We start from the raw sequence: 24,921 nt of genomic DNA, 5'->3' as shown, positions 1-24,921 counted from the left end.
ACTGGTACGAAAAACTTAACCATGATTTCTAAGTAAAAAGGGGCCATAATTCAGCCAAAATCCTTGTTGGAGTTATGTGCTCTTGCCTATAACTGGCCATGATGATGGTAAACAAGTGTTGAAAGTTTCAAAGCTTTATCTCAAAAGACTTTGTCAAAATGTGGACTGGTACGAAAAACTTAACCAAGGTGTGACGCCGACGCCGTGGTGAGTAGGATAGCTCTACTTATTCTTCGAATAGTCGAGCTAAAAATTAGAAGGTGCCAATAGTATGCGACAAAAGAAGAGGAAAGTCGTTTTGCCTAAAATTTTGAGTTAATCATTTCGAACAACTTTTTATTGTGAATGCCCATGTGTAAAAATGTAACTCATCTTCTATCAAAACTGTTCTCAGTATCTCTGTGACACGACCAACTAACTGGACTAGTGACAAACATGTAACTTTAAATTCAGCAGTGATGCACTGTGCACAGACAAATGCTCTACAAAAATAACTTGTGCATAGATCTTGATGAGCTGAGCAAATTGTCAGTTTTTAAAATATATTTTAGTCTCCATGTTTAATGATTATGTGTATGCATTTAATCAGATATAAATGCTCTTCCCACCCCTTTTGGTAAAGAGTTGGGTATATTGTTTTGCTAATTGTTTGTCGATCTGTCAGTAGGTGTGTCAGTCAATATCTAGAGAATGCTTAGTCGTCACAATTGTTTAACTTAGTCAGAAGATTTGGGCGAGTAGGTCAAAGGTCACAGTGACAATGAGACTAAAATTGGTTTCCGCTCAGTTACCTGAAAGCCTTTTGGTCTTATACTTCTCAGGGTGATTGCTTGTGATCTGTAAATGAGCCACTGATTTTTAGCTCACCTGAGCAATGCTCAGGTGAGTTTTTGTGATCGTTCATTGTCTGGCGTCTGTCTGTCTGTCAACATTTAGCTTGTGTATGCGATAGAGGCTGTATTTTTCAAGTGATCTTCATGAAATTTTGTCAGAATGATTACCTTGATGAAATCTAGATAGAGTTTGAAGATGGGTCATCTGGGGTCAAAAACTAGGTCACTAGGTCAAATCAAAGAAAAACTTTGTGTATGCGATAGAGACTGTATTTTTCAATTGATCTTCATGCAATTTGGTTAGAATGATTGCCTTGATGAAATCTAAGTCAAATTCTGATATGGGTCAATATCTCGGGTCAAAAACTAGGTCACTAGGTCAAATCAAAGAAAAACTTGTGTATGCGATAGAGGCTGTATTTTTCAGTTGATCTTCCTGAGATGCTCAGAATGATTGCCTTGATGAAATCTAGATCAACTTTGAATATCCTAGGTCACTAGGTCAAATCAAAGAAAAACCTTGTATATGTGATACAGGCTGTATTTTTGAATTGATCTTCATGAAATTTTGTCAGAATGATCGCCTTGATGAAATCTAGGTCGGGGTGAAATATGGGTCAATATCTGGGGTCAAAAACTAGGTCACTAGGTCAAATCAAAGAAAAACCTTGTGTATGTGATGCAGGCTGTATTTTCGAATTGATCTTCATTAAAAATATGGTCAGAATGATTGCCTTGATGAAATCTAGGTCGGGGTCGAATATGGGTCATCTGAGGTCAAAAACTAGGTCACTAGGTCAAATCAAAGAAAAACCTTGTATATGCGATAGAGGCTGTATTTTTCAATTGATCTTCATGAAATTTGGTCAGAATGATTGCCTTGATAAAATCTAGACCAAGTTTGAATATGGGTCGTCTGGTTTCAAAAACTAGGTCACTAGGTCATATCAAAGACAACACTTGTTTAAACTCAAGAGACCACATTTTTGGTCCAAACTTAATGAAAATTGGCCAGAATATTTGTTTCCATGAAATCACTAGGTCAAACATGTTTACACTGTTAAAGTTTGTTTCTCAGGTGAGCGACCTAGGGCCATCTTGGCCCTCTTGTTTAGGGGTAAGTAGATCAAAGTTCAAGTTCACAGTAACCTGGAGACTGAAAATCATTTCTGCTCAATAAATAAAGAATACACTCAACATTGCTTATATTGTGTTTGGGGTCAGAAGGTCAAAGGTCGTGGTCATAGTGATCTTTGGACTGAAAATGGTACAGCGCAACATATTGGGTACAGTGCATGATATGTGTTTAACAAACAGCTCCTGTTTTTTTCTCTATTCTCCCAACTTAAAATTAAGCAGCCATAGTATGTGCACAGTTCTGGTTGGTTATGTTTGTCTTTGTACCTTTATTTATGTTTTGTTCTTTAATCAGAAGGATATGACATGTGGATTAAGTGGTTCCATTACAAGTTTGAATGCTGGAAACAAGGCACTTAAGTTGATATTGTAAATGAATCATGGGTTTTGTGATGAATAATGTTAACTATTAAGTGTGTTGTGTTTTAGTGTTTTATTTTAAAAAGAAGATTATGACATAAGCATCACATTTACTGCAGTTACAGAAAAAAAGATGACTTGGGGCTAGACTAGACATTTTGGCTTAGCCGCTTATATTGTCAGTGTGTCCCACTTAGCAAAGGGTTTGGAGGAGAGGAATATTAGGATTAGACTAGGCCAATGTTACAGGACCAAGGAAATATGTGGATTTACAATCATCCTTTATAGTTAACTTTATTTCTCTCATATTATGGGCAGGGTTTTTGGCTTTGATTAATGAATAATAGAAGTATAAAAAATGAAAGACAGTTCTTTCAGCAATATTAAAAATTAGAACATGACAGTAACAAGTTGTTGTTTTGTGGTGTTTATTGGAGTTGAATTATGCTTACAGCACACATTTTATGGGGTATTTATTGGAGTTAAACATGCTTTGGTGGTGTTTATTGGACTTAACATGCTTATAGAACACAGTTTTTTAGTGGTGTTTATTGGACTTAACATACTTATAGAATACAGCTTTAGTGGTGTTAATTGGACTTAACATACTTATAGAACACACTTTTAGTGGTGTTTATTGGACTTAACATACTTATAGAACACAGCTTTAGTGGTGTTTATTGGACTTAACATACTTATAGAACATAGTTTTGGTGGTGTTTATTGGACTTAACATGCTTATAGAACACACTTTTAGTGGTGTTTATTGGACTTAACATACTTTAGTAGTGTTTATTGGACTTAACATACTTATAGAACACAGTTTTGATGGTGTTTATTGGACGTAACATGCTTTTAGAACACAGTTTTAGTGGTGTTTATTGAACTTGTATTGCATATAGAACACAGCTTTAGTGGTGTTTATTGGACTTAACATGCTTATAGAACACAGATTTAGTGGTGCTTATTGAACTTGTATTGCTTATAGAACACAGTTTTAGTGGTGTTTATTAGCTCATCTGATTTTTTGAAAAAAAATGATGAGTTATTGTCATCACTTGAGCGGTTGTCGGCGTCGGTGTCGGCGTCGGCGTTGCCTGGTTAAGTTTTATGTTTAGGTCAGCTTTTCTCCTAAACTATCAAAGCTATTGCTTTGAAACTTGGAATACTTGTTCACCATCATAAGCTGACCCTGTATAGCAAGAAACATAACTCCATCTTGCTTTTTGCAAGATTTATGGCCCCTTTTGTACTTAGAAAATATCAGATTTCTTGGTTAAGTTTTATGTTTAGGTCAACTTTTCTCCTAAACTATCAAAGCTATTGCTTTGAAACTTGGAATACTTGTTCACCATCATAAGCAGACCCTGTACATCAAGAACCATAACTCCATCTTGCTTTTTGCAAGAATTATTGCCCCTTTTGGACTTAGAAAATCAGTTTTCTTGGTTAAGTTTTATGTTTAGGTCAGCTTTTATCCTAAACTATCAAAGCTGTTGCTTTAAAACTTGCAACACTTGTTCACCATCATAAGCTGACCCTGTACAGCAAGAAACATAACTCCATCCTGCTTTTTGCAAGATTTATGGCCCCTTTTGGACTTAGAAAATATCAGATTTCTTGGTTAAGTTTTATGTTTAGGTCAACTTTTTCTCTTAAACTATCAAAGCTATTGCTTTGAAACTTGCAACACTTGTTCACCATCATAAGCTGACCCTGTATAGCAAGCAACATAACTCCATCCTGCTTTTTGCAATAATTATTGCCCCTTTTGGACTTAGAAAATCATTTTCTTGGTTGAGTATTATGTTTAAGTCGACTTTTCTCATAAACTATCAAAGCTATTGCTTTAAAACTTGCAACAGTTTTTCACCATCATAAGTGGACACTGTACATCAAGAAACATAATTCTATCCTGCTTTTTGCAAGAATGATGGCCCTTTTTAGACTTAGAAAATCGTGGGTAGGACAATATTTCTATTACACAAAAAAAATCAGATGAGCGTCAGCACCCGCAAGGCGGTGCTCTTGTTGAACTTGTATTGCTTATAGAACACAGTTTTAGTGGTGTTTATTGGACTTAACATGCTTATAGAATACAGTTTTAGTGGTGTTTATTGAACTTGTATTGCTTATAGAACACAGCTTTAGTGGTGTTTATTGGACTTAACATGCTTATGGAACACAGTTTTAGTGGTGTTTATTGGACTTGTATTGCTTATAGAACACAGTTTTAGTGGTGTTTATTGGACTTAACATGCTTATAGAACACAGTTTTAGTGGTGTTTATTGGACTTAACATCCTTATAGAACACAGATTTAGTGGTGTTTATTGAACTTGTATTGCTTATAGAACACAGTTTTAGTGGTGTTTATTGGACTTAACAAGTTTATAGAACACAGTTTTAGTGGTGTTTATTGGACTTATAATGCTTCTAGAACACAGTTTAAAGGGGTGTTTATTGGAGTTAAACATGCTTATAGAACACAATTTTGATGGCGTTTATGGGTGATAAACATGCTTATGGAACACAGTTTTGGTGGTGTTTAATGGAGTTAAACACACTTATAAGACACAGTTTTTAGTGATGTTTATTGAATTTAAACAAGTTTTAGTGTTGTTTATTGGAGTTAAACTTGCTTATAGTACACAGTTTTACTGGTGTTAAACATGCTTATAGCACACAGTTTTGGTTGTGTTTAGAGTTAAACATTGTTATAGAAAACAGTTTGAATGATTTTTATTGGAGTCAAACATGCTTGTAGAATATAGTTAATAAGTGTATTGGGGTTAACATAGTTTTGATGGTGCTTATTGGAGGACTTTAACATGTTTATAGAACTCAGTTTTAATAGTATCTATTGACAATGTTTATTTGGGTGTTTTGTTTGTATGGGGTTTAGTTGGAGCAAAATTAGTACTTGAAGTAATCTAAACTGACACAGACTTGACACAGAAGGGATGTATCTGTTTGAGCTTCTAAATGATTGGGAAGGGAGATAGGTACAAGGTGATGATATGTCTTGTACAACATGAAGTGCTTGGAATATAGACGTCTCAGGAGTACCCAAGTAAAGAGTGTTAAGAGTAGAGGAGAATTTTATGTATGGGAACACCTACACAATATGGAGTATTATGAAAATGAATTTCTAATATGACTAACAATGCTTTAATCATCACAACGATATCATGTTAACGTCACGTCAACGTGATATTTAGCGCCATGTACGCATCAAGAAATAGCGCTTTCAAATTTCATGAAATATTTTACTTATTTTAAACGAAATGTCACATTGCACTAATGTGTTGATAAATTTACACACATACTGAGTTAGTTATTTACCCCTGAACTGAACTCTGCCGCAAGACGTATTACCATTTCCGGTCCTGCCGTGTATAAACAAAGACCTATTGGTGCCATGCTTGCGCAAAGAAACATTTCCATCATATTTATATAAATTTTACAATGAAGAACATAATAGAATCGAAATAATTTATAGTAAAACAGTGCTTTATCACTATTTATACGCTCAGGCGGTTATATGTCGTCCAAAATAATTTCATGATTATTACGCCCAACGTATAACCGCCCATCGTGTATAAATAATGATAAAGCACTGTTTTGTTATAAATTATTTCTTAAATGAGAAGAGCAAGAACCAAAAAAATACTGTGTGGAAATATTAATATTAATAATTTAAGAAATCTAAGTAATGAGGGTTTTTTTACTCAGTCATAACTTTGAAATGAATAATAAGCGCCTTACATTGTGAAAGTTACAAAACCCTGAATATAATTACTTTGAAACATTTTAATACCAGTAAACTGCAAGGCTCATATAGTTAGTGTTTTGGTTCGTAGAAACTTCTTGGTATTGAAACTGAAACTGAAACTGAATCATTTGATTAAACGCCTATTTCTATACAATGACATATTCAGTGGCGTTGTACATAATAATAATAATAATAATAAGGGTAATAATAACGACAATAATTATAATAACAACAATCATAACAGCCTTATTTAAAAAGCCCGCCCGCTTAGCTCAGTAGGTAGAGCGTCGGTCTACGGATCGCGGGGTCGTGAGTTCGATCCTCGGGCGGGGCGTATGTTCTCCGTGACTATTTGATAAACGACATTGTGTCTGAAATCATTAGTCCTCCACCTCTGATTCATGTGGGGAAGTTGGCAGTTACTTGCGGAGAACAGGTTTGTACTGGTACAGAATCCAGGAACACTGGTTAGGTTAACTGCCCGCCGTTACATGACTGAAATACTGTTGAAAAACGGCGTTAAACCCAAAACAAACAAACAAACTTATTTAAACAAAAAGGCATGACCACACCCTTCCCCCTGAGGTTGTTTTACCCCTATTGTGAATACCAGTGCTTAAAGCCTTACATGGTAAGCCCAGGCGGGTTGCATATAGAGTTCAAACCCCCTGGTTAATGGTGTCATCACAGACCATTTAAAAAAAAAAATCCTACACACTACCACTCCCATAGAGCATGTACAAACGATTACGTTTAATTAAACAAACCTTGGAAATATAAATGTTGAAATGTAAAACCTTTTACAAAAATTTAAAAACTATCACCTGCTGCTACCGCATTTAAAGACAGTTATCAAAAAATGTTAGAACAATGACACAAAGTCTCTGAAATACAGTGTCTTTAGATTTTTTTTGAATGTGTCAAATGATGTACTTTTGCCTAGTTCTAACGGCAGTTCATTCCACAATTTTGGACCAATAGTACAGAAACTTCTATCATTGATTGTTTTGCACTAATGTCTTGTTGTATGGAACAACATAACGGCATTCAGAATTTTCTGACAATCTCAAACCTGTCTACTAGGAGTAGGCAGCAAGTATTGACAGCAGATAGGAGTGTCCATGGATACATCAGCTGACAACAAGTTGTTACTTTGGTTCATCATTTTACCAAATTTCAGCATTAATTGCTGTCGTTGTCGGCCAAACAAAATACAGTATCTGGGGAAACGAATAATACTGAAACAAAACACTATTTACTGCAACAATGCCTGTTGATTAAATCACTGGTTTTGACAAATCAGATTCCTCGTATAATTACCACAACCAGAGCGAGTAATATTTATAATTTTATTATTTTCGCTTTTTGGCCATCATGGCAATGCGTCTCAGGTTCCACAACCTTCTTTCGTTTTTTCACAAAGCTATAGCCTGTTTTTGACTTTTATATTCATTAATTTATTTTCTTTTAGTGACAAGGCTTTTGAATAGTTGGGTATTGCTGTCCTCAAACTTGTTTTTAAATTATCTGCTTTAAAAATTGCACCAAATATGGTTGTGGTAACTAAGAGAATGTATTATAGATTAACCTAAAATATTGCCTTTATATAATGTCAGACTGATTAAACTCTAGCAGAATAAGAGTCAAATGGAAAAACAAATATTGTTTCCAAGATCATGTACATGTCAATAATCATATGTCTTCTTAAAATCATTTCTAAAAATAGTTTGATAAATTTTATGATCACATGATTTATATTAATAGCTTTTGAATAATATGGCTGCTTTTTGGTATTTTTGAATAGTCATGTTCCCTTTCATGAACTTCCTGCTTGGCAGTCTGCCCGAAAGGAGATACACATGGGTATTGAAATTGTTAGCCAATGGAATGTGAAAATGACATATGAAAATACCCTTCTAAATATATTTCTTACTGTCAGAGTGGTTGGAATTTTCGTTTTATCTCTTGATTTATTACTATAAATTGATAATTAAACTGAGTCACTTTTTGCATTTGAAGTATTTCAAAATTGTTGTATGACAGTCTCGTATTCTAAATTTTAAAATGTTTGTCTTTAGTTTTAGCTTGACTTTCTTAAATTTAATTTTGTTTGCATTGGAATCACAAAAGTTTTGCATATAAGCAGGTTTCCCAGAAACTACTAAATTGAATGTATTTAAACTTCAGTCACAAGACCAGTTACATAAATTTAGCTCACATTTTGTCAATATTACCCCTTTTTAAGTCTGTGGGGATGAATGTTACAAGGACTATTGCTATACCCATGGCACTGGCATTGGTCAAGTTTCAGCATAGTATGTGGACACCTTGTTAACTATTCTTGGTAAGCAGTACTCATCATTACAACTTGATGACACTTCATACATGCATTCTTCATGATAATACTAACTGAATGACATAGGTTCCGTAACTCTTGTTTTTACTTTGATGAAGTACATGTATGCCCCTCTTTGTTTTTAGCCATTTTTTTTTCAACAAAATTCTGTTTGCATTGTCAGCAAGTTAGTATTTCAGTAAGTACAACTGAATGAGAAACTTCACACTTGACTTTGCCATGATAAAACCAAATGAGTGTCATAGGTTCCATACGTCTTGTTGTAATTTTGATAAAATGATACCCCTTCATATACTTGTCATATTTTTTTCAAGAAAATTCTGTTTGCGAGTTCCTCAGTAACTACACATCATATAGACATAGTACTAGAAATCAATCAATTACCCAAATAATAATCCTACCTTTCATTTACATTTACACCTGTAAGACGAAAATTAAAAGGCAGAATGCAGTAACTGTATGGTTAAAAACTTAGTGATAAGTCATTTCATTTAAATGTCCATTTTCATGGTAAATACTGAAGAGTTTTTTCTTGTTTTTATATATGATATGTGATATGATATAAATAACATTATATCAAAATTTCAGCTTAAATAGTGGATCTGAATTTATTTTATGAGTCTTAAAACATTTTGTGATATCATACAAAAAGCATGTATTTGACAGTTGTTTTGCATTGACATAAGTTTTTTCTGCAATAATCCAGTTATAATTGGGGATTAAATATTTATCAATGGCTAGATTATGTAGGACTAGCTGCAAGAACAAGAACATGGAAATTAAATAAGAACTTTCAGAAAATCATCAATAAATTGCTTGAAAATGATCAGATCAAGACTTGAGTATTTTTTTTCGGTCTTAATTTATATATATAAGCAATCATCGTTATTTTTTTTAATGGTTTTTCATAATTTGAAATTTTAGGTACTATCTCTACATCATAAGTTACTGATACTTTTCGCTTGTCTTTACCATCGTAATTCCAGTAATATAAACTAATTTTAATAAATTTTATATCATTTTGATAAAATAATCTCCCTTTTTATCAGTCTTCGAAAGCTTCTTAACTGTATATAAGTAACCTATTGATGAATCTTTACACAACTGTAGATCACTCTAGGGTGGTGGTACAAGCACAACTTTCATCAGGATTGCTTCAGTAACCAGTATTATTTTCGTTTTATTATTTTACAATGCATAAGTTCCTACATATCAAAGTAATCCATTGATGAATCTTCATGAAATTTAACTCAAATGGTGCATGCACATCTTTCATCTGGATCTCTTCAGTTATTGCAGAGTGAGTACCCTTTGTTTTAAAATTCATGAATTCTAACCCATTAACCATGGCACAGTCCTATTTTACATAACTTGCGTAGATCTGGAAATTAGGTATCTTTTAAAATACAGTCACCTCATTTGCAAAAACAAGCTATTTGGCAGAGGATGTTAATTTACTGAATTTGCTTGTTAATTTTGGACTTTTTTTTAGCAAGCTTCTGTTTCTACTGTCCACTCAAAAGCATGTAATTGTTTACTTTTACTTGATATTGTCTCTTAGTATCCCATTTTCCCTTACCCATATTTCTCCCCACAAAAAAATTCTTGTACTATAGTTTAGAAACTACTTGACTGAATACTTTTAAAGTTATCACAGGTCCCTCTTAGAACTGCATCACCAAATCTGGCTTACTATTGTCAAAATTACTTTGCTACTTTCAAACATTCAGATTTTAGTTTAAACATATTTTATTATGCCCCACTTCGAAGAAGGAGGGTATATAGTTTTGCAGATGTCTGTTGTCCGGTTTGTCCCTTCCGTAGGCCAATCCGTTTCCGGATGATAACTCAAGAACGCTTAGGCCTAGGATCATGAAAGTTGATAGAGAGGTTGGTCATGACCAGCAGATGACCCCTAATGATTTTGAGGTCAGTAGGTCAAAGGCCAAGGTCACAGTGACCCAGAACAGTTAAACGGTTTCCAGATGATAACTCAAGAACGCTTAGGTCTAGGTTCATGAAAGTTGAAAGGGAGGTTGGTCATGACCAGCAGATGACCCCTTTTGATTTATAGGTCAGTACCTCAAAGGTCAAGGACACAGTGACTCGGAACAATTAAACCGTTCCTGGTTGATAACTCAAGAACGCATTGAAGTTGATTGGGAGGTTGGTCATGACATGCAGATGACTCATATTGATTTTGAGGTCAGTAGGCCAAAGGTCAAGGTCACAGTGACCTGGAACAGTTTAACTATTTTACCAACGATAACTTGAGAACACTTGGGCATAGGATCTTGAAACTTAATAGGAGGTTAATCATGACCAGCAGACAACCCCTATTGATTTTGAGGTCGATAGGTCAAAGGTCAAAGTCACACTGACCCAGAACAGTAGAACTTTAGTGTACAGTGACCGAATTATTGATCGCGATCATTTTAAATAGGACAAGTATATATGCGCTGGGGAAAATATTTCATGATGGACCTGTGAATTCTTTACTTATGGGTGAAACAGGTCTCATAAGCGTAAATACGACTAGCTTCTACTGATTATAAAACATACCGTACAATTTGTTGTGAATTAACTGTTGTTGTACTTTTAGTAGTTCAACCGCCATCCGTGTTTAAGAGCAACATTTAAAAAACACATTTTTTTTCATCCTCAAGTAATAAGTAAGTAGACTCGCCCAGTTTAATCAATCTAGACGCACAATCTAATTTTATACATAGAGCGAGTACTTCACCCGATTTACATTCGGAACATTTTCACGCGTTTCGGGCTTTATCGTATGTTTAACATGGGATTTTTGAACCGTCCAAAGATGTTGGAAATGTATGGTGGCATATTTCTGCATACGATAACCAGATAAGTTTCACGAAAATGTATAGAGTTTTCACAAAACTTTACAAACTTTTCACGAAAAGAATCTCTTGTTCTAAGAGGAAAAAATTCACGATAGTGCCAACTACTGCATACGATAACAAATACGGAATGAACAGAAATAATAAAGGGAGTTAAAAAAGACGTTGATTTTGAGACCCATCTGAATGTTATAATTAAACATCTATAAGTTCAAGACACTCTTAGGGGTGGTGGTCAGGGATTGAGGTGGATATAACACACTTCATTCCGTAGAGGGGACTATTGGGTTATCTTTATGCAGTTCAGGGCACTACTTTGACATATTGTCTCGTTAACCAGATAAAACTTTCACGAAAACTTTCTCCTACTTTCACGAAAGTTCGCAAAAAGTATTGTTTTTTTCGCGAAACTTAATAAACTTTTCATGAAAACTTTATGATTATCGTATGCAGAAATATGCCACAATAGAAATGTTTGTCTCGTTGTTTATTTTTTTAATAAAACTGTTACTGCTTTCATTGTCTACCACTTTTTTTCCACCCTTGCCTGAAAAAACAGTAATGAGTTTGTACACTGTTCAGACAATTGTGCTCTGTTGAAATTTAACCAAACACAAGTTTACCTGCATAAACAGAAAGCATGATATGTCACCATACGCGGATCCAGAAGGGTGGGGACCGGGGGTTCCGGACCCCCTCTGGAAAATCTTTAAAAAAGGAAAGAAGACAAGAAGGAAAGAAAATGTTTTTCGAAAAAGGCAACATTAGGACTGCATGTAAAGTATATACAGCTGCTGCTACATACGACCCCGAAATAATTCATATTATTTATCTAAAAGAAACTAAGAATTTTACCTTCAAGAAAGCTTGATTTTATCATTTTCCCAAATTTAACAGGTTAGTCCATAAAACTGTCCCAGAATGCAAAAAATGAAGTGCTAAATTCCAAAATTTCCAGGGGGGTGGGGGCAGGGGATCGGACCCCCTCTGAGAAAATTGGCTGTGTCCGTGCATGGTCACTATACCTGTCCAGTACTGGACATTATGGTAAACGCTTCTTTCCTGCACAAAAGACAATTTCGCAACTTCTGTCCGGTTTCTACAAATTCTGGCCGCGATAAACCATTTGACTTGTTTTTGATCCTTGTACAATTACTTAATGCATCAAGGGGGGCATTTCATGTTCTACGAGCTCTTGTTTCATTTCAGAAATTCGTGAAACATTTTCAGTTCATAAGTTAAAGAATTGGACAGAAAGCTGTGATAGCTAAAGGTTGAAATTAAAATTTTGTTTAAGTTTTGCATGTAAATAGGCATGAAGTCATCATGAAGTGGTCTCACAGTTTACATTTCTAAAGTCTGGCTATTTTTTTGGTCAAAATTATGCCCCATTTTAACCCAGAAATTATGAAAATTTTGCATAATTATAAGCAGGTTTCTCAGAAGCTTCTGTACCACAATGTTTTCAAACTGCACACATGTCTTTGACATCATGAGGGGATCGCACATGGCACTATTTCTCTGGCTTTTATTTTAGCAAGAATATGCCCCTGTTTTAACATAAGAGATCCTGGTGAAAGTTTTGTATGTAAAGCAGGTTCTTCAGGAACTTTTAGACAGGGTGATTTCAAACACTCCACAAGTTTTCTGCATTATGAAATGACCAAGTGCTCTATTAAACCAGGTTCCATAACTTGCAGTTTTTACAGAAATTTTGCCCCTTTTTCAACTTACAGAATTTTGGTAAAGCCAGTAGTTTCACATAATAGTTGAGCATGCTTTCATTTCTTCTTCCTTTTTGAATCAGAAGCCTTTATACAAAACACTTGAACGTTGTTATCTTATTTTGATTTATTGAATGTCACTGGGTCCTTGGAAACCATGCAAGAGATTCCCAACTAAACCAGTCATATTTGAATTACTATCACCATGGATGTTTAAATTCTTTAGATATAATGTCAGGGCTAAGTCTAGATCTTGCATATTTTATATTTTCTCAGCATGAAAATTAGGAAAAGAATACTGGTTGGTCCATTGTCTCATAATTATCATTAATATTGAATATTTGCTTCTGTGACCAATATTAAATTTTGTGCTTATTAAGTTGATATATCAGTGAAAGATTTCACTGAAAATTTAGTCATATTTAAATCAGTTTGGCAAATTTTATTTGGGGACATTGGCAATTAGCAGAGTATACTGAAACAAGGTCAGGTTGTTTTTTTTTTCCCCCTTCATAATAGGGGCCTTTAACTCAGAAAATTTCTTTTAAATCATGCAGTTTTCCCCAAACATTGACTTTACATCAGGTTTTTAATTCCCCTTTGCCCAAATACCGAGCTATATTCTTCCCCAAATCACAGGCCTGGGCCCCTTCCCGGCTCCTGGTAAAAAAAACCCCTGAAATTTAGGCTGTTATTTTATTTCTGACCATTTTTCTCTGCTGTCTATGTTTAACTGAGAGAGTTAATTAAGGGGAGCAACTACGTAAAGCTTTACTGTAATCCTGTATGTTGTAAGGTAGATAGATTCCTAATGTATGAATCATGAACAAGAGTTTTTATCTGGCCAAATGATCTTACTTTGCTCTAAATACTGTGTCAATAATTTGTAAGCGAACCTTTTGATCGGATTATCCCAGTAGATACTAGGTATTGTTTTAAAAATATTTACTTATTAATAATATAATAGCATATCTATTGTTTTAAACGTTTAAGTTTATGTTTATTTGATAAAAGTTTTATGTGTACAGGGATTTATTTGTGCATGCTAATTATCTAATTGTGGTTAGTATTTTTTCTTCAGTGAAAGGCTTGAGCTTTTTACTTACTATTTAAATTAATCTGTTTTTCTCAAAAATCTTTTGTGTTTGTTTTTATTGTCAGAAATCAACTGTAGAGGAAAAAAAATCCAAGCCATTGAATCATAAAGTTGTATGTGAAACACTTTCTAGGAGATAGGGCTAATGGTGTGTTGTGGTTGTTTTTTTTTGGTGAGATTTTTTTTTTTGCCTTTACCACTAAGTATTTGGGTCTTTATTTAAAATATTCTGTTATACAGATATACAGTTATTAGATTATGTTAATCATACTTTATGATGATTTTGTCACCAAACTTTAAGTAAAATGTTTTGAATTTTCAGCTATATGTTTGTTAGAGCCAATATATGATATATTTAATCTCGTTTATTATATACATGAGGAGAAGTTTTTGTCTGTCTGTCTGTCTGTTATCCCTCTGCCTATCCCCTTCCAACTTCCGTCCCTTCCAACTGCCATGTCTTGATCAGTCAACAAAATTACCTTTTTAAAGGTTAGGGTTTAACTTATTAGTCACCAGTATGATTAAGGGATTATTCCTATTTATGTCAAATAAAATGTTGATGTTAATTAATTGTTTATATATGTAAATTTTAGAAAATTATTTGTATAATGTAAATTCACTTTTACTAAATTGTTTATGCATGTAAATTTTAGTAGATTTGTTTATATATGTAAATTGTTTATATATGTATTTTGTAGCACTAGTATAAACATAGTTATCAGTATTAGTAAGACAAAAGTTTGGATTTTACATGTATATTTAAAGTGGAATATTTTGGAACGTGACTGTCCTGAGTATGGAAGTAAGAGTGGTTATAACTCTTACTGGGAAGTTGTTATTGAAAAGGAGTGTTAAATGCCATCAAATACATCATTTTTGATTTTCCTTAGAATTTTAATTAAGTAACAAAAAGGGAACTTACATTTAGCTAGGTCCTTTTTAATATTTATAACTGAAATACTGCTAGAAACTACAAATAACTGAAATACTGCTAGAAACTACAAATAACTGAAATACTGCAGAAGCTACAAATAACTGAAATACTGCTAGAAATTACAAATATCTGAAATACCGCTAGAAACTACAAATATCTGAAATACCGCTAGAAACTACAAATAACTGAAATACTGCAGAAACTACAAATTAATGAAATACTGCTAGAAATGACACATAACTAAAGTAATGCTAGAAACAACACATAAGAAGGACACATAACTAAAATACTGCTAGAAACGACACATAACTAAAATACTGCTAGAAACGATACATAACAAAAATACTGCTAGAAACGACACATAACTAAAATACTGCTAGACACGATACATAACTAAAATACTGCTAGACACAATACATAACTTAAAATACTTTTAGAAATGACACATAATTAAAATACTGCTAGAAACAACACATATCTAATATATAAAGTACTGCTAGAAACTGTAATCCTACTGAGGGATCAACAGGAATTTGTCAGGGATGCTGACCATTTTAGTATTTGTATGATTCCCAGATGCTCCAAGTACTTGAGTTTAAATGAGAGAAAGTTTTTGCTGCAGTATGTAAATGATGATGCTAGTTTCTGCTGTTTCATTAACTATGAATCATTGCTAGGATTTTCCAGTGTTGATCTGGGAAGATTTTCTTGTTTTTAAAGCTATTATTAACCATTTAGTATATAGAGAGACTTTCTCCTAGCATTTGATTACTGAAGAAAAAAAAAGAAGGAATGATTAATCCTTGTTATTTTTGTTTGTTATGTATTTACATCATGCACTGTGATATTTAAACAAGTCATGTTCGCAAGATAACAAAATTGCTGAATGGATGTATCTTGCATGATTTAAATTTCATGTAAATGGTATCTTTATTTGCTTATTGTTGTAAAATTTAATCTTCACTCAAAATTAAAGCAGTCACAATCATACTTGGGTTTACTGTTTATCATGTGGTCTAGTACATTGCAAAATGTATACATAAGCATGAGTCATCAAAGTTTAGAGTTTGTTATCAAGCTAATGCACAGTCAGATTAAATGGCAATTTATTACTGTTTGGTGGTATATAATTGCTGGTTTACCTTGAATATTTAACATAATATGAATGAATGATACTTTTGCATCTTTGTCTGATGTCTTTCAGTTAATCTAAAAAAAGCAAGATATTTGATATGTAGCAAATATATCATATTTATGTTTATTGGCTCATCTAAGGTTTTGCTTAAGATGAATTTACCTGAGGTTTTGCTTAAGATGAGTTTACCTGGGGGTTTTGCTTAAAGATGATCTTATCTTAGGTTTTGAAGATTATTTCACAAAACGTTTTACTCAGAATGATTATATTTAAGGTTTTGCTCAGGAAGATCTCACTTAAGGTTTTGCTCAAGAAGACCTCACTTAAGGTTTTGCTCCTAAGGTTTTGCTTAAGAAGATCTCATCTAATGTTTTGCTTAAGAAGATCTCATCTAATGTTTTGCTTAAGAAGATCTCACCTAAGGTTTTATCTCAGGAAGATCTCATCTAAGGTTTTGCTCCTAAGGTTTTGCTTAAGAAGACCTCATCTAAGGTTTTGCTTAAGAAGACCTATCTCACCTAAGGTTTTGCTCAAGAAGAGAGATTTCACCTAAAGTTTTGCTCAAGAAGAGAGAGTTCACCTAAGGGTTTGCTCAAGAAGAGAGATCTCACCTAAGGTTTTGCTCAAGAAGAGAGATTTCACCTAAGGTTTTGCTCAAGAAGAGAGATTTCACCTAAAGTTTTGCTCAAGAAGATCACACCTAAGGTGTTGCTCAAGAAGATCTCGCCCTAAGGTTTTGCTCAAGAAGATCTCACCTAAGGTTTTGCTCAAGAAGATCTCACCTAAGGTTTTGCTAAAGATGAGCTTACCGAAGTTTTTGTGTAAAGATGATCTTACCTAAGGTTTTGCTAAAGATGAGCTGACCGAAGTTTTTGTGTAAAGATGATCTTACCTAAGGTTTTGCTTAAGATGTGCTTACTTAAGGTTTTGCTTAAGATGAGCTTACCTAAGGTTTTGCTTAAGATGATCTTACCTAAGGTTTTGCTTAAGATGATCTTACCTAAGGTTTTGCTTAAGATGAGCTTACCTAAGGTTTTGCTTAAGATGATCTTACCTAAGGTTTTGCTTAAGATGTGCTTACTTAAGGTTTTGCTTAAGATGAGCTTACCTAAGGTTTTGCTTAAGAAGATCTCACCTAAGGTTTTGTGTAAAGATGAGCTTAACTAAGGTTTTGCTTAAGATGAGCTTACCTAAGGTTTTGCTCAAGAAGATATCACCTAAGGTTTTGTGTGAAGATGAGCTTACCTGAGGTTTTGCTGAAGAAGATCTCACCTAAGGTTTTGCATAAAGATGATCTTGCCTAAGGTTTTGCTTAAGATGAGTTTACCTAAGGTTTTGCTCAAGAAGATCTTACCTAAGGTTTGTGTAAAGATGAGCTTACCTGGGATTTTGCTTAAGATGAGCTCACCTGTGGTTTTGCATAAGATTATTGTTTGTGCCATTGTGGAGTAAATCCAGTAAGGAATGTTAGTTTTGAGAGACCTTGTTGTCTCCCTTGTGTTTGATAATGTCTTGCCTAGGTGTACTTAATGATAACTTAAGGAGTATAGATTTGTGTATATAGTGGAAACTTCAAAAAATCATGTCAGATTTCAATATAATTTCAAAGATATTTTCTGTAGGTGAACCTTTACCAACATTGTTCAAGCAAGCTGTAAATCCCAAGTGAGCAATTTAGGGTTTGTTAAAGAAACTTTACATATTGGTGGATGGTAAACAGTGGCAGCGCATCTAGTTCAAGTTTGTTTTGTTTTTGGTTTAATGCTGTTTTTCAAGTGTGTCAGTTATATTACAGCAGTCAGTTAGCCTACTCAATGTTCCTGGATTCTGTACCAGTACAAACCAGTTCTTGGCAAGTAACTTCTAACTTCCCAACATGAATTAGAGGTAGAGGACAAATGATTTTACACACACTGTCTTTTATCAAATCATCATAGGGAACATGCCTCGCTCAGTGATAGAACTTGGGGCCTCAGGATGTAGATTTGTGCTCTCCCAGTTGAGCCGCCCTTCCCATCTCTCTTTCCTTTTGTGGTTATATTTTTGTCTGCAAGTATCAGTTTAATTTATTACTATCAATTTAATGAGGGGATGGTGCTACTATTTATAACATGATGGATTTTTTGGGGGGAAATTTTTGGGGATGTAAATCTGGCAACTTATTTATATTGGCCTATGGATACATTTGAAGAATATAGGAAAAGTGAAATCAATAAACGTTTAATTACTTGTTGATTACGTAAATAAAAAACATGTTTACTATTCTTTGTATAATCTTGATATGACTAATACTTCCAGTGATATCTGGTACAAATCAATAACACAAATATATAGTTTTATACTACCACATACTGGTTTCACTGTAAGCCAGCCGTTAGTTACGTTGTATTTATGTCACTCAGTTTGTGTGTATGTATAGGTTATTTTCTGTTTTATTTTTTTTTTCAGAATGGGAAAATGGTGGCCACCATACTGGAAAAAAAGACAGTTGCAAAGAAAATTTGTGATACTGACACAGGGTATGATTTGAAATAAATGAAGTAGTGAGTCTCTCTGAACCATGGATGAAGTTGACTCAGGTGGTCCTTCATTGATGTTTAGTCATCAAGAACAGGACCTTTGGTCTCAGAAGCCAGACACAGTTGAAACACCATCATCTGACCTGAATCCAAGTCTTCCTGGACCAGGTTTTGTGACACATCCAAGTTTTACCTGCAGCTCATCAGTCGACTGTGGCTTCCCTTCATTACAAACATCACTTACAGCATCTATTGACTCGGGATATCCATCATTACAGACATCAGCTGTGTCATTAGAAAGTAGTTTCTCATCTTTTCAAAGATCTTCAAGCTTTAGTCTTAGTTTTAATGAGAAGTCGGCAGCAGAGTCATTTGGCAGCTACATGTTGTCACCTGACGAAGGTTACGATGATGTGGATTCTGCTGTGGATTCTGCCCCGAAATTCAGTTATTTTCCATCTGGAGATACAGCATTCATTCATTCAAAACTGCAGCACACTGGGAATTGGCCTTCCTATTGTGAGCAGGTAGTCTTCGACAGCAGTCCAGACAGGAGCAGTCATTATGCAGAATCTGTCTCAGGGAGCAGTTATTACACCACACAACCGGATGAACCTCATGTTGATAATTCAGCAGGATACTTAACTTTGAAACCAGCTGAACTTGCATTGTTACTCAAAGCTGGACTGGAAAAGGTATTTTTCCATATTCGATTATACAAATAGTAAAATTTTAGTATTTCTATAAAATGGGCCTGCACTCTACATTCTCCTCCTAGCATCACTATGAAATGGTATAGTTGTTTGATGAAAAGTTAATATTTGGTTAACTTTTTATAATATTCAAAAAAATATATAGATTTAACACAAAAATAGATCACTGTAAGGTGGTGATGCATGCGTTTCTTCGATCAGGATCTCTTCAGTAACTGTGGAGTAATTGCCCTTTAATTGTTTTAAAATTTATAAATTCCCACAAAACAAAGTAATCCATTATTGAATCATCATGAAACTTATAGATCACTAAAGAGCAGAGTTTCCCCCCTTGATTCTGTTAAAATTAGGAACCAACAAACGGTTGCATGGTCCTTTTGTCATAACTTGTGTGTAACTGGAAGTAAAATATCTTTCAAAGTTTACTTCCCTCATTCGCAAAACAACTTATTTGGCGGGGATATAAATTCACTAAATTTGCTTATTAAGCTTTTGACATGAGATACAGCACCATGATGGCCCTCTTGTACAATATTTGTCATTATATGCATGTTTGTATTTCAGTATTTGTTAATAGATAGCCGTTCCTTCCTGGAGTTCAACACTAGTCATATTCAACAGTCGGCAAATGTTTGCTGCTCAAAGCTTGTTAAAAGACGCCTCCAGAGGGATAAGGTAGGTTTTATAACTGAAATCCCAAATTCAAGTGCTAAAGGGCAAAGTTGTAACTCTTTCATTTAATTTACATCAGAGTGGATATTGCCCCAAAGTTTATAAACATACATGCCAAGTTTCTGAAATCCGTTTCAGTGCATTTTAGAATAAAATGCTGAAGCAGTGCTATGGAGTTGGGCATTTATTTGACGGAAAAATTGCTAAAAAGTCACTAAAATAGAATATACATACTCGAACGTAACATAAACATACATCAAAACCTAGTTACATGCTATATTCGGGACTTAGGACTAAGATCCTTAGGTAATATGGGGGTGGGGTATGGTTAGTTACCTGCTGCCAGAGTTATAGGTATACCTTTGAACCAAAAGGTAAGTTTTAAAACTGTATGTATCTTGGGTGAACAACCAAGGTAGACAAAGGGAGGTAACCATGTTTCAGAGTTGCATTAGTGAGGAAAAACATACAAGTTGGTCTTATATTTATATCATTCCTCAGGTAAAGTATATTTATCAATTTTATGCTTACGATATTTTTTTTTGGTTCAGCTACCATGATTGGAAATTTGAATTTCAAAAACATTACTTGTATTACAGCACTCTGTGAACATAAATGATTGTAAATGAGCAGATGTTAATGTTTCAAACATAATCGTTTCTTGATTAGAATCTGATTAACCACCTTTAACTCATCACTTAGGGTAAAATTATTGTGTTATGTCATGAGTTTAGCTAAATTGTTGTTCAAAGTGAAACCAGAAAAAAAGTTCACTTAATTTTATTAGGGGCACTTGGCCCATTTTAGGGGCTGCTATAGCTAAAGATAGAAATGCCTTTTAACAACTTTTTTTAATGAATTGCTTGATGGATCTTCATCAAACTTGGTCTGTAGTTTCATTGTAAGGTCCTCTCCCAAATTTATACAAATGGTTCTGCTTGAACTCTTTTAGGGGTCACCAGAGCTAAAAATAGAAAAAGAATAAATAACTTTTTATCTTGAAGTTTGTTCTAATGGTAACGCATGTTTGGGCACAGCAAAATGTAGAAAATCTTTTGAACAACTTTAATTTCAATGAACTTCAACAAACTTGGTCAAAAGAAGGGTCAGATGGTCAAGGTCCTTTTCAGGTGAATAACTTATTTGGGCCTCTTGTTTAAGATAGTTTAGAAACAAAACCTCATGTTCTAATGTTAAGAATATGACCAGACTTCAGTTTTAAAAAAAGATCATCTATAGCCAGAATATGGAGTCTAAGTCATTTAAGGTGAATAGTGTAACGCGATGTGGAGTTGCTAGGATAGTCATTGAGTGTCTACAAGGTCATTAAGTACATTTAGTGCACATGCTATAGTATTGACCATCCTGTTGGCACACTTCTCAACAGTTGTAATATAATGCACTTTTTCTACTCTTAAAGTAATTGAAAGTTTTAACAGACAATGCTGATGAGAAAAAGGATTGGAACATTGGTAAATGTTTGTATAGAAGCATTTAATTGTAATGTCTATTTATAGGTTGTTTTTCTTAGTTTCATTTGAGTAAAGGTAGACCAATCATGCTATAGTGGTTCTTCTGTCATCATGTGTGTAAAGAAGGGGGCAACTGATGTTTGAAGTTATTGTGTGTAAAGAAGGGGGCAACTGATGTTTGAAGTTATTGTGTGTAAAGAAGGGGGCAACTGATGTTTGAAGTTATTGTGTGTAAAGAAGGGGGCAACTGATGTTTGAAGTTATTGTGTATAAAGAAGGGGGCAACTGATGTTTGAAGTTATTGTGTGTAAAGAAGGGGGCAACTGATGTTTGAAGTTATTGTGTATAAAGAAGGGGGCAACTGATGTTTGAAGTTGTATAAAGAAGAGGGAATTGAGTAAAGGTTTGAAATTTTCCATACATGGGTAAACTTGTCAGTTTTTTTCGGATAAGACAATAAATTTGAGCAAAAAGAGTTCTTTAAGTAAAGAGAGATGCTCAGTCAAAGGGAGGTAATCGAGCAAACTGAGTCAGAACAAACAAAATTTATTTGTATTGTATTTTCTTGTATTATTTTTCCAGATAAATATTAAAGACTTCCTGATGCAAACCTGCCATATTGACATTGATGAGTTTATGGATGTGATTGTCTACGACCAGTGTACAGAAAACTGTGATCGACTCACAGAGGACAATTTTCTCTTTGTCTTACTGAATAAACTCTCATGCACATTCAACAGGGTAGCGCTTCTCAAAGGTAAATTTTTAATATGAACTTTAAGTATTAAAACAAAATTGCACTTATCTGCCATTTTAGCTCAACCCAAAGTGAGCTTTTCCTATTATCTAATGTCTGCTCCATTTTTCGTCCAGATGTTGACTGTCAACAACTGCCACCAAACTTCACAGGAATGATCCTTAGATGTTCTTCTTTCAAAAGAATTCCATGCAGAACTCTGCTTATCTTGTAAGAAACCATTAACCTAATTTTGAAATCATTATTATACCAGATTTATATAGCCCCCTTTTCATGATAAACGCGTTCAGAGGTGTTTTACATATAGCAAATGCAGCCACACAGGGCGCGAAATTCATCCTCTACTAGTACAGACACGGAGTGATCTGACCAGAGGGACAGAGTGAGAAAAAGCCCACAGAACAAACAGAGAGAACTTTTTAGAATCAGACATGTCCGGCGAACTAAGCCTAGCTGTTTGTGAATAGACAGTCTGGTTCTTATATATAGCACCGATACATGCGAAGCTGTCTTTCCTGGGAAGAACCAGTACAGGCCTCTAGTTAGGTGGGAGACACTCAAAAGCATCTCAGAAATTTCCAGTGCCAGGACCGGAATTTGAACCCGAGACCTCTGTATTGACAGTCATGCTGTTGCCCACCTTAATAATAATTTTTAAGAAATTTTCCTTGTGTTTAGATTATTCAGTTTCATTATAAAACTTGGCCACAAGGAGGCATGGCTACTTTTAACAAAACCACACATCCCCGTACAAAGTTTCTCTGTGAAATTGACCAAGGTAGAAACAACACTTCTTTTAGATTTGTAAAATGTAAATGAAACAATAACATTTTATCTACATTTCAAAACTTTGGTATAGATGGATATTTTTAAGAAAATGTTTCCTGTGCATATATCTGTCATCTGATATAAGATTGGAGAATTGAACATAGGGATGACTTTGACTCAAGTTTTATGATTGCAAACATTAACATTTAATCCTATCAGCTTAAGTCTCATTGACTCTTACGAGTTTCCGCCAATTCAAGGCTGTGTTTCAATAATGATATCTGACAACTATGTTTCCACTTTGAGTGAGTAAATCTATATAACCTTCATTTTTCGTTGAGAAAAAAGAAAATGTTAAGGTGAGATGACATCGTATCTGCAGGGAAGACGTTACATTTTTAGCTCACCTGAATATTCAGGGTGAGCTATCGATATAGGTGGATAGTCCGGCATCCATCATCCCTCATCCTGCGTCCTGCATCAGCATTTTTAGCTCACCATCAGCCTTGATATTTATATACTGAGTACATCTAGAAACGCAACACTGGGTCTACCGTCAGTATTTTTAAGCCAAGGATGCCTTGCGTTGGTAAATGCAAATGGTGTTATAACATGTTATTAACTGTGTGCTTGTTCGAACGTGATTTTGGATCCTTGATATAATTCAAATATTCATGCACAAGGAAATTATAAAGGAAAGTGTGAAAAAAATCTATGGTAAAAACATTGCGTTTCTAGATGTACTAAGTGCTTGTATAAACCTAACTCTGCTTGTTTCAATAAATTATGCAAACACAGGTGAGTGCGTTAGGGTCAGTGACCCTCTTGTGTTACTTAAAACATCTTGTCCTCAGAAACTACTGGTCAGAATTACACCAAACTTAGTCAGTAGCATCCTGGCATTGACTATCAGTTTTGTTCAAATTGTTCACCTTGGCCACCAGAGCTAAAAAAAACCAGAAAAACTTCTAAACAATGTCTACTCATGAACTGCTTGATGAATCTCCAACAATCTTGGTGTGACGCATCATTATAAGATTCTCTCCCAGTTTTTTTTAGGTGCCGCTAGAGCTAAAATTAGAAATACATTTAAACAATTTCTTCTCATGAACTGCTAGATGGATCTTCATCAAACTTGGTCTTTAGCAGCATTATAAGGTCTCACTCCGATTTGTTCAAATAGGGGCCACTAGGGATAGAAATAAAAGTAACTTTTTCAAGGTAAGGTGGTGAATTGGAGTGGATTGGTTGTGGGAGAGCATCCCCTTTGGTGGCAAATAGATCGCTCAGGGTATGAAGATTTTCTAGGTAAAAGATTAAGCAGTTGAAAATTGTTTACCATAGAATCATTACATGTATTATAATAAATCAGATGGAATTGAAGTAGAATATAACCTATGTAATGATTATTTCATTTTAATGATACCGATATTGATTACCTGACACCTATATATCACAGTTCTGTATAAAGATTGGAGGCGTCAGAATATGTTTATACTATTTCATTGGTTTATAAATAGTTTTACTTGAACTTATTACACATAAATATAAAATAAAACTGCACGAAAATAGAAAAATTCAATGGTCATACATAACTGTTGGCAACAGTATCCAGATGTTGATGTCTGTGTCAGCAAATAAGCCCGAGTTTTCCATAATTATGAAGTGGGTATAACACAGTAACCAGGAAAATATGATTTGGAAGGACGAAATAACAACCACTTCAGGAGTAAACAAAGCTTATTGTCGGTGTGTGTCTCAGTAGTGATATCACCTGCTCCATAACTCACCTTTTTGTGGATCCTAT

The 24,921-nt window shown here is 34.4% G+C and overlaps 1 protein-coding gene across 10 annotated transcripts in view; it reads left to right on the top strand.

Annotated features, from left to right (window-relative positions):
* The window catches only part of LOC123551487 (uncharacterized), an 84,903-nt gene that overhangs the window by 6,110 nt on the left and 53,872 nt on the right, over positions 1–24,921 (top strand). For 3 of the 10 annotated variants that reach the window (XM_045340463.2, XM_053540958.1, XM_053540955.1), the window contains exons 2-4: positions 18,662–19,427; positions 20,010–20,120; positions 22,172–22,346. In XM_045340463.2, the coding sequence (XP_045196398.2) occupies positions 18,774–19,427; positions 20,010–20,120; positions 22,172–22,346 (940 nt within the window). In that variant the 5' untranslated portion in view covers positions 18,662–18,773. The other 7 variants (XM_053540959.1, XM_053540961.1, XM_053540956.1 and 4 more) reach the window with 7 other exon arrangements.

Source organism: Mercenaria mercenaria, chromosome 4, assembly GCF_021730395.1.
Source record: "Mercenaria mercenaria strain notata chromosome 4, MADL_Memer_1, whole genome shotgun sequence".
Classification (NCBI taxonomy): domain Eukaryota; kingdom Metazoa; phylum Mollusca; class Bivalvia; order Venerida; family Veneridae; genus Mercenaria; species Mercenaria mercenaria.
This window is presented reverse-complemented; position numbering and strand designations above follow the sequence as displayed.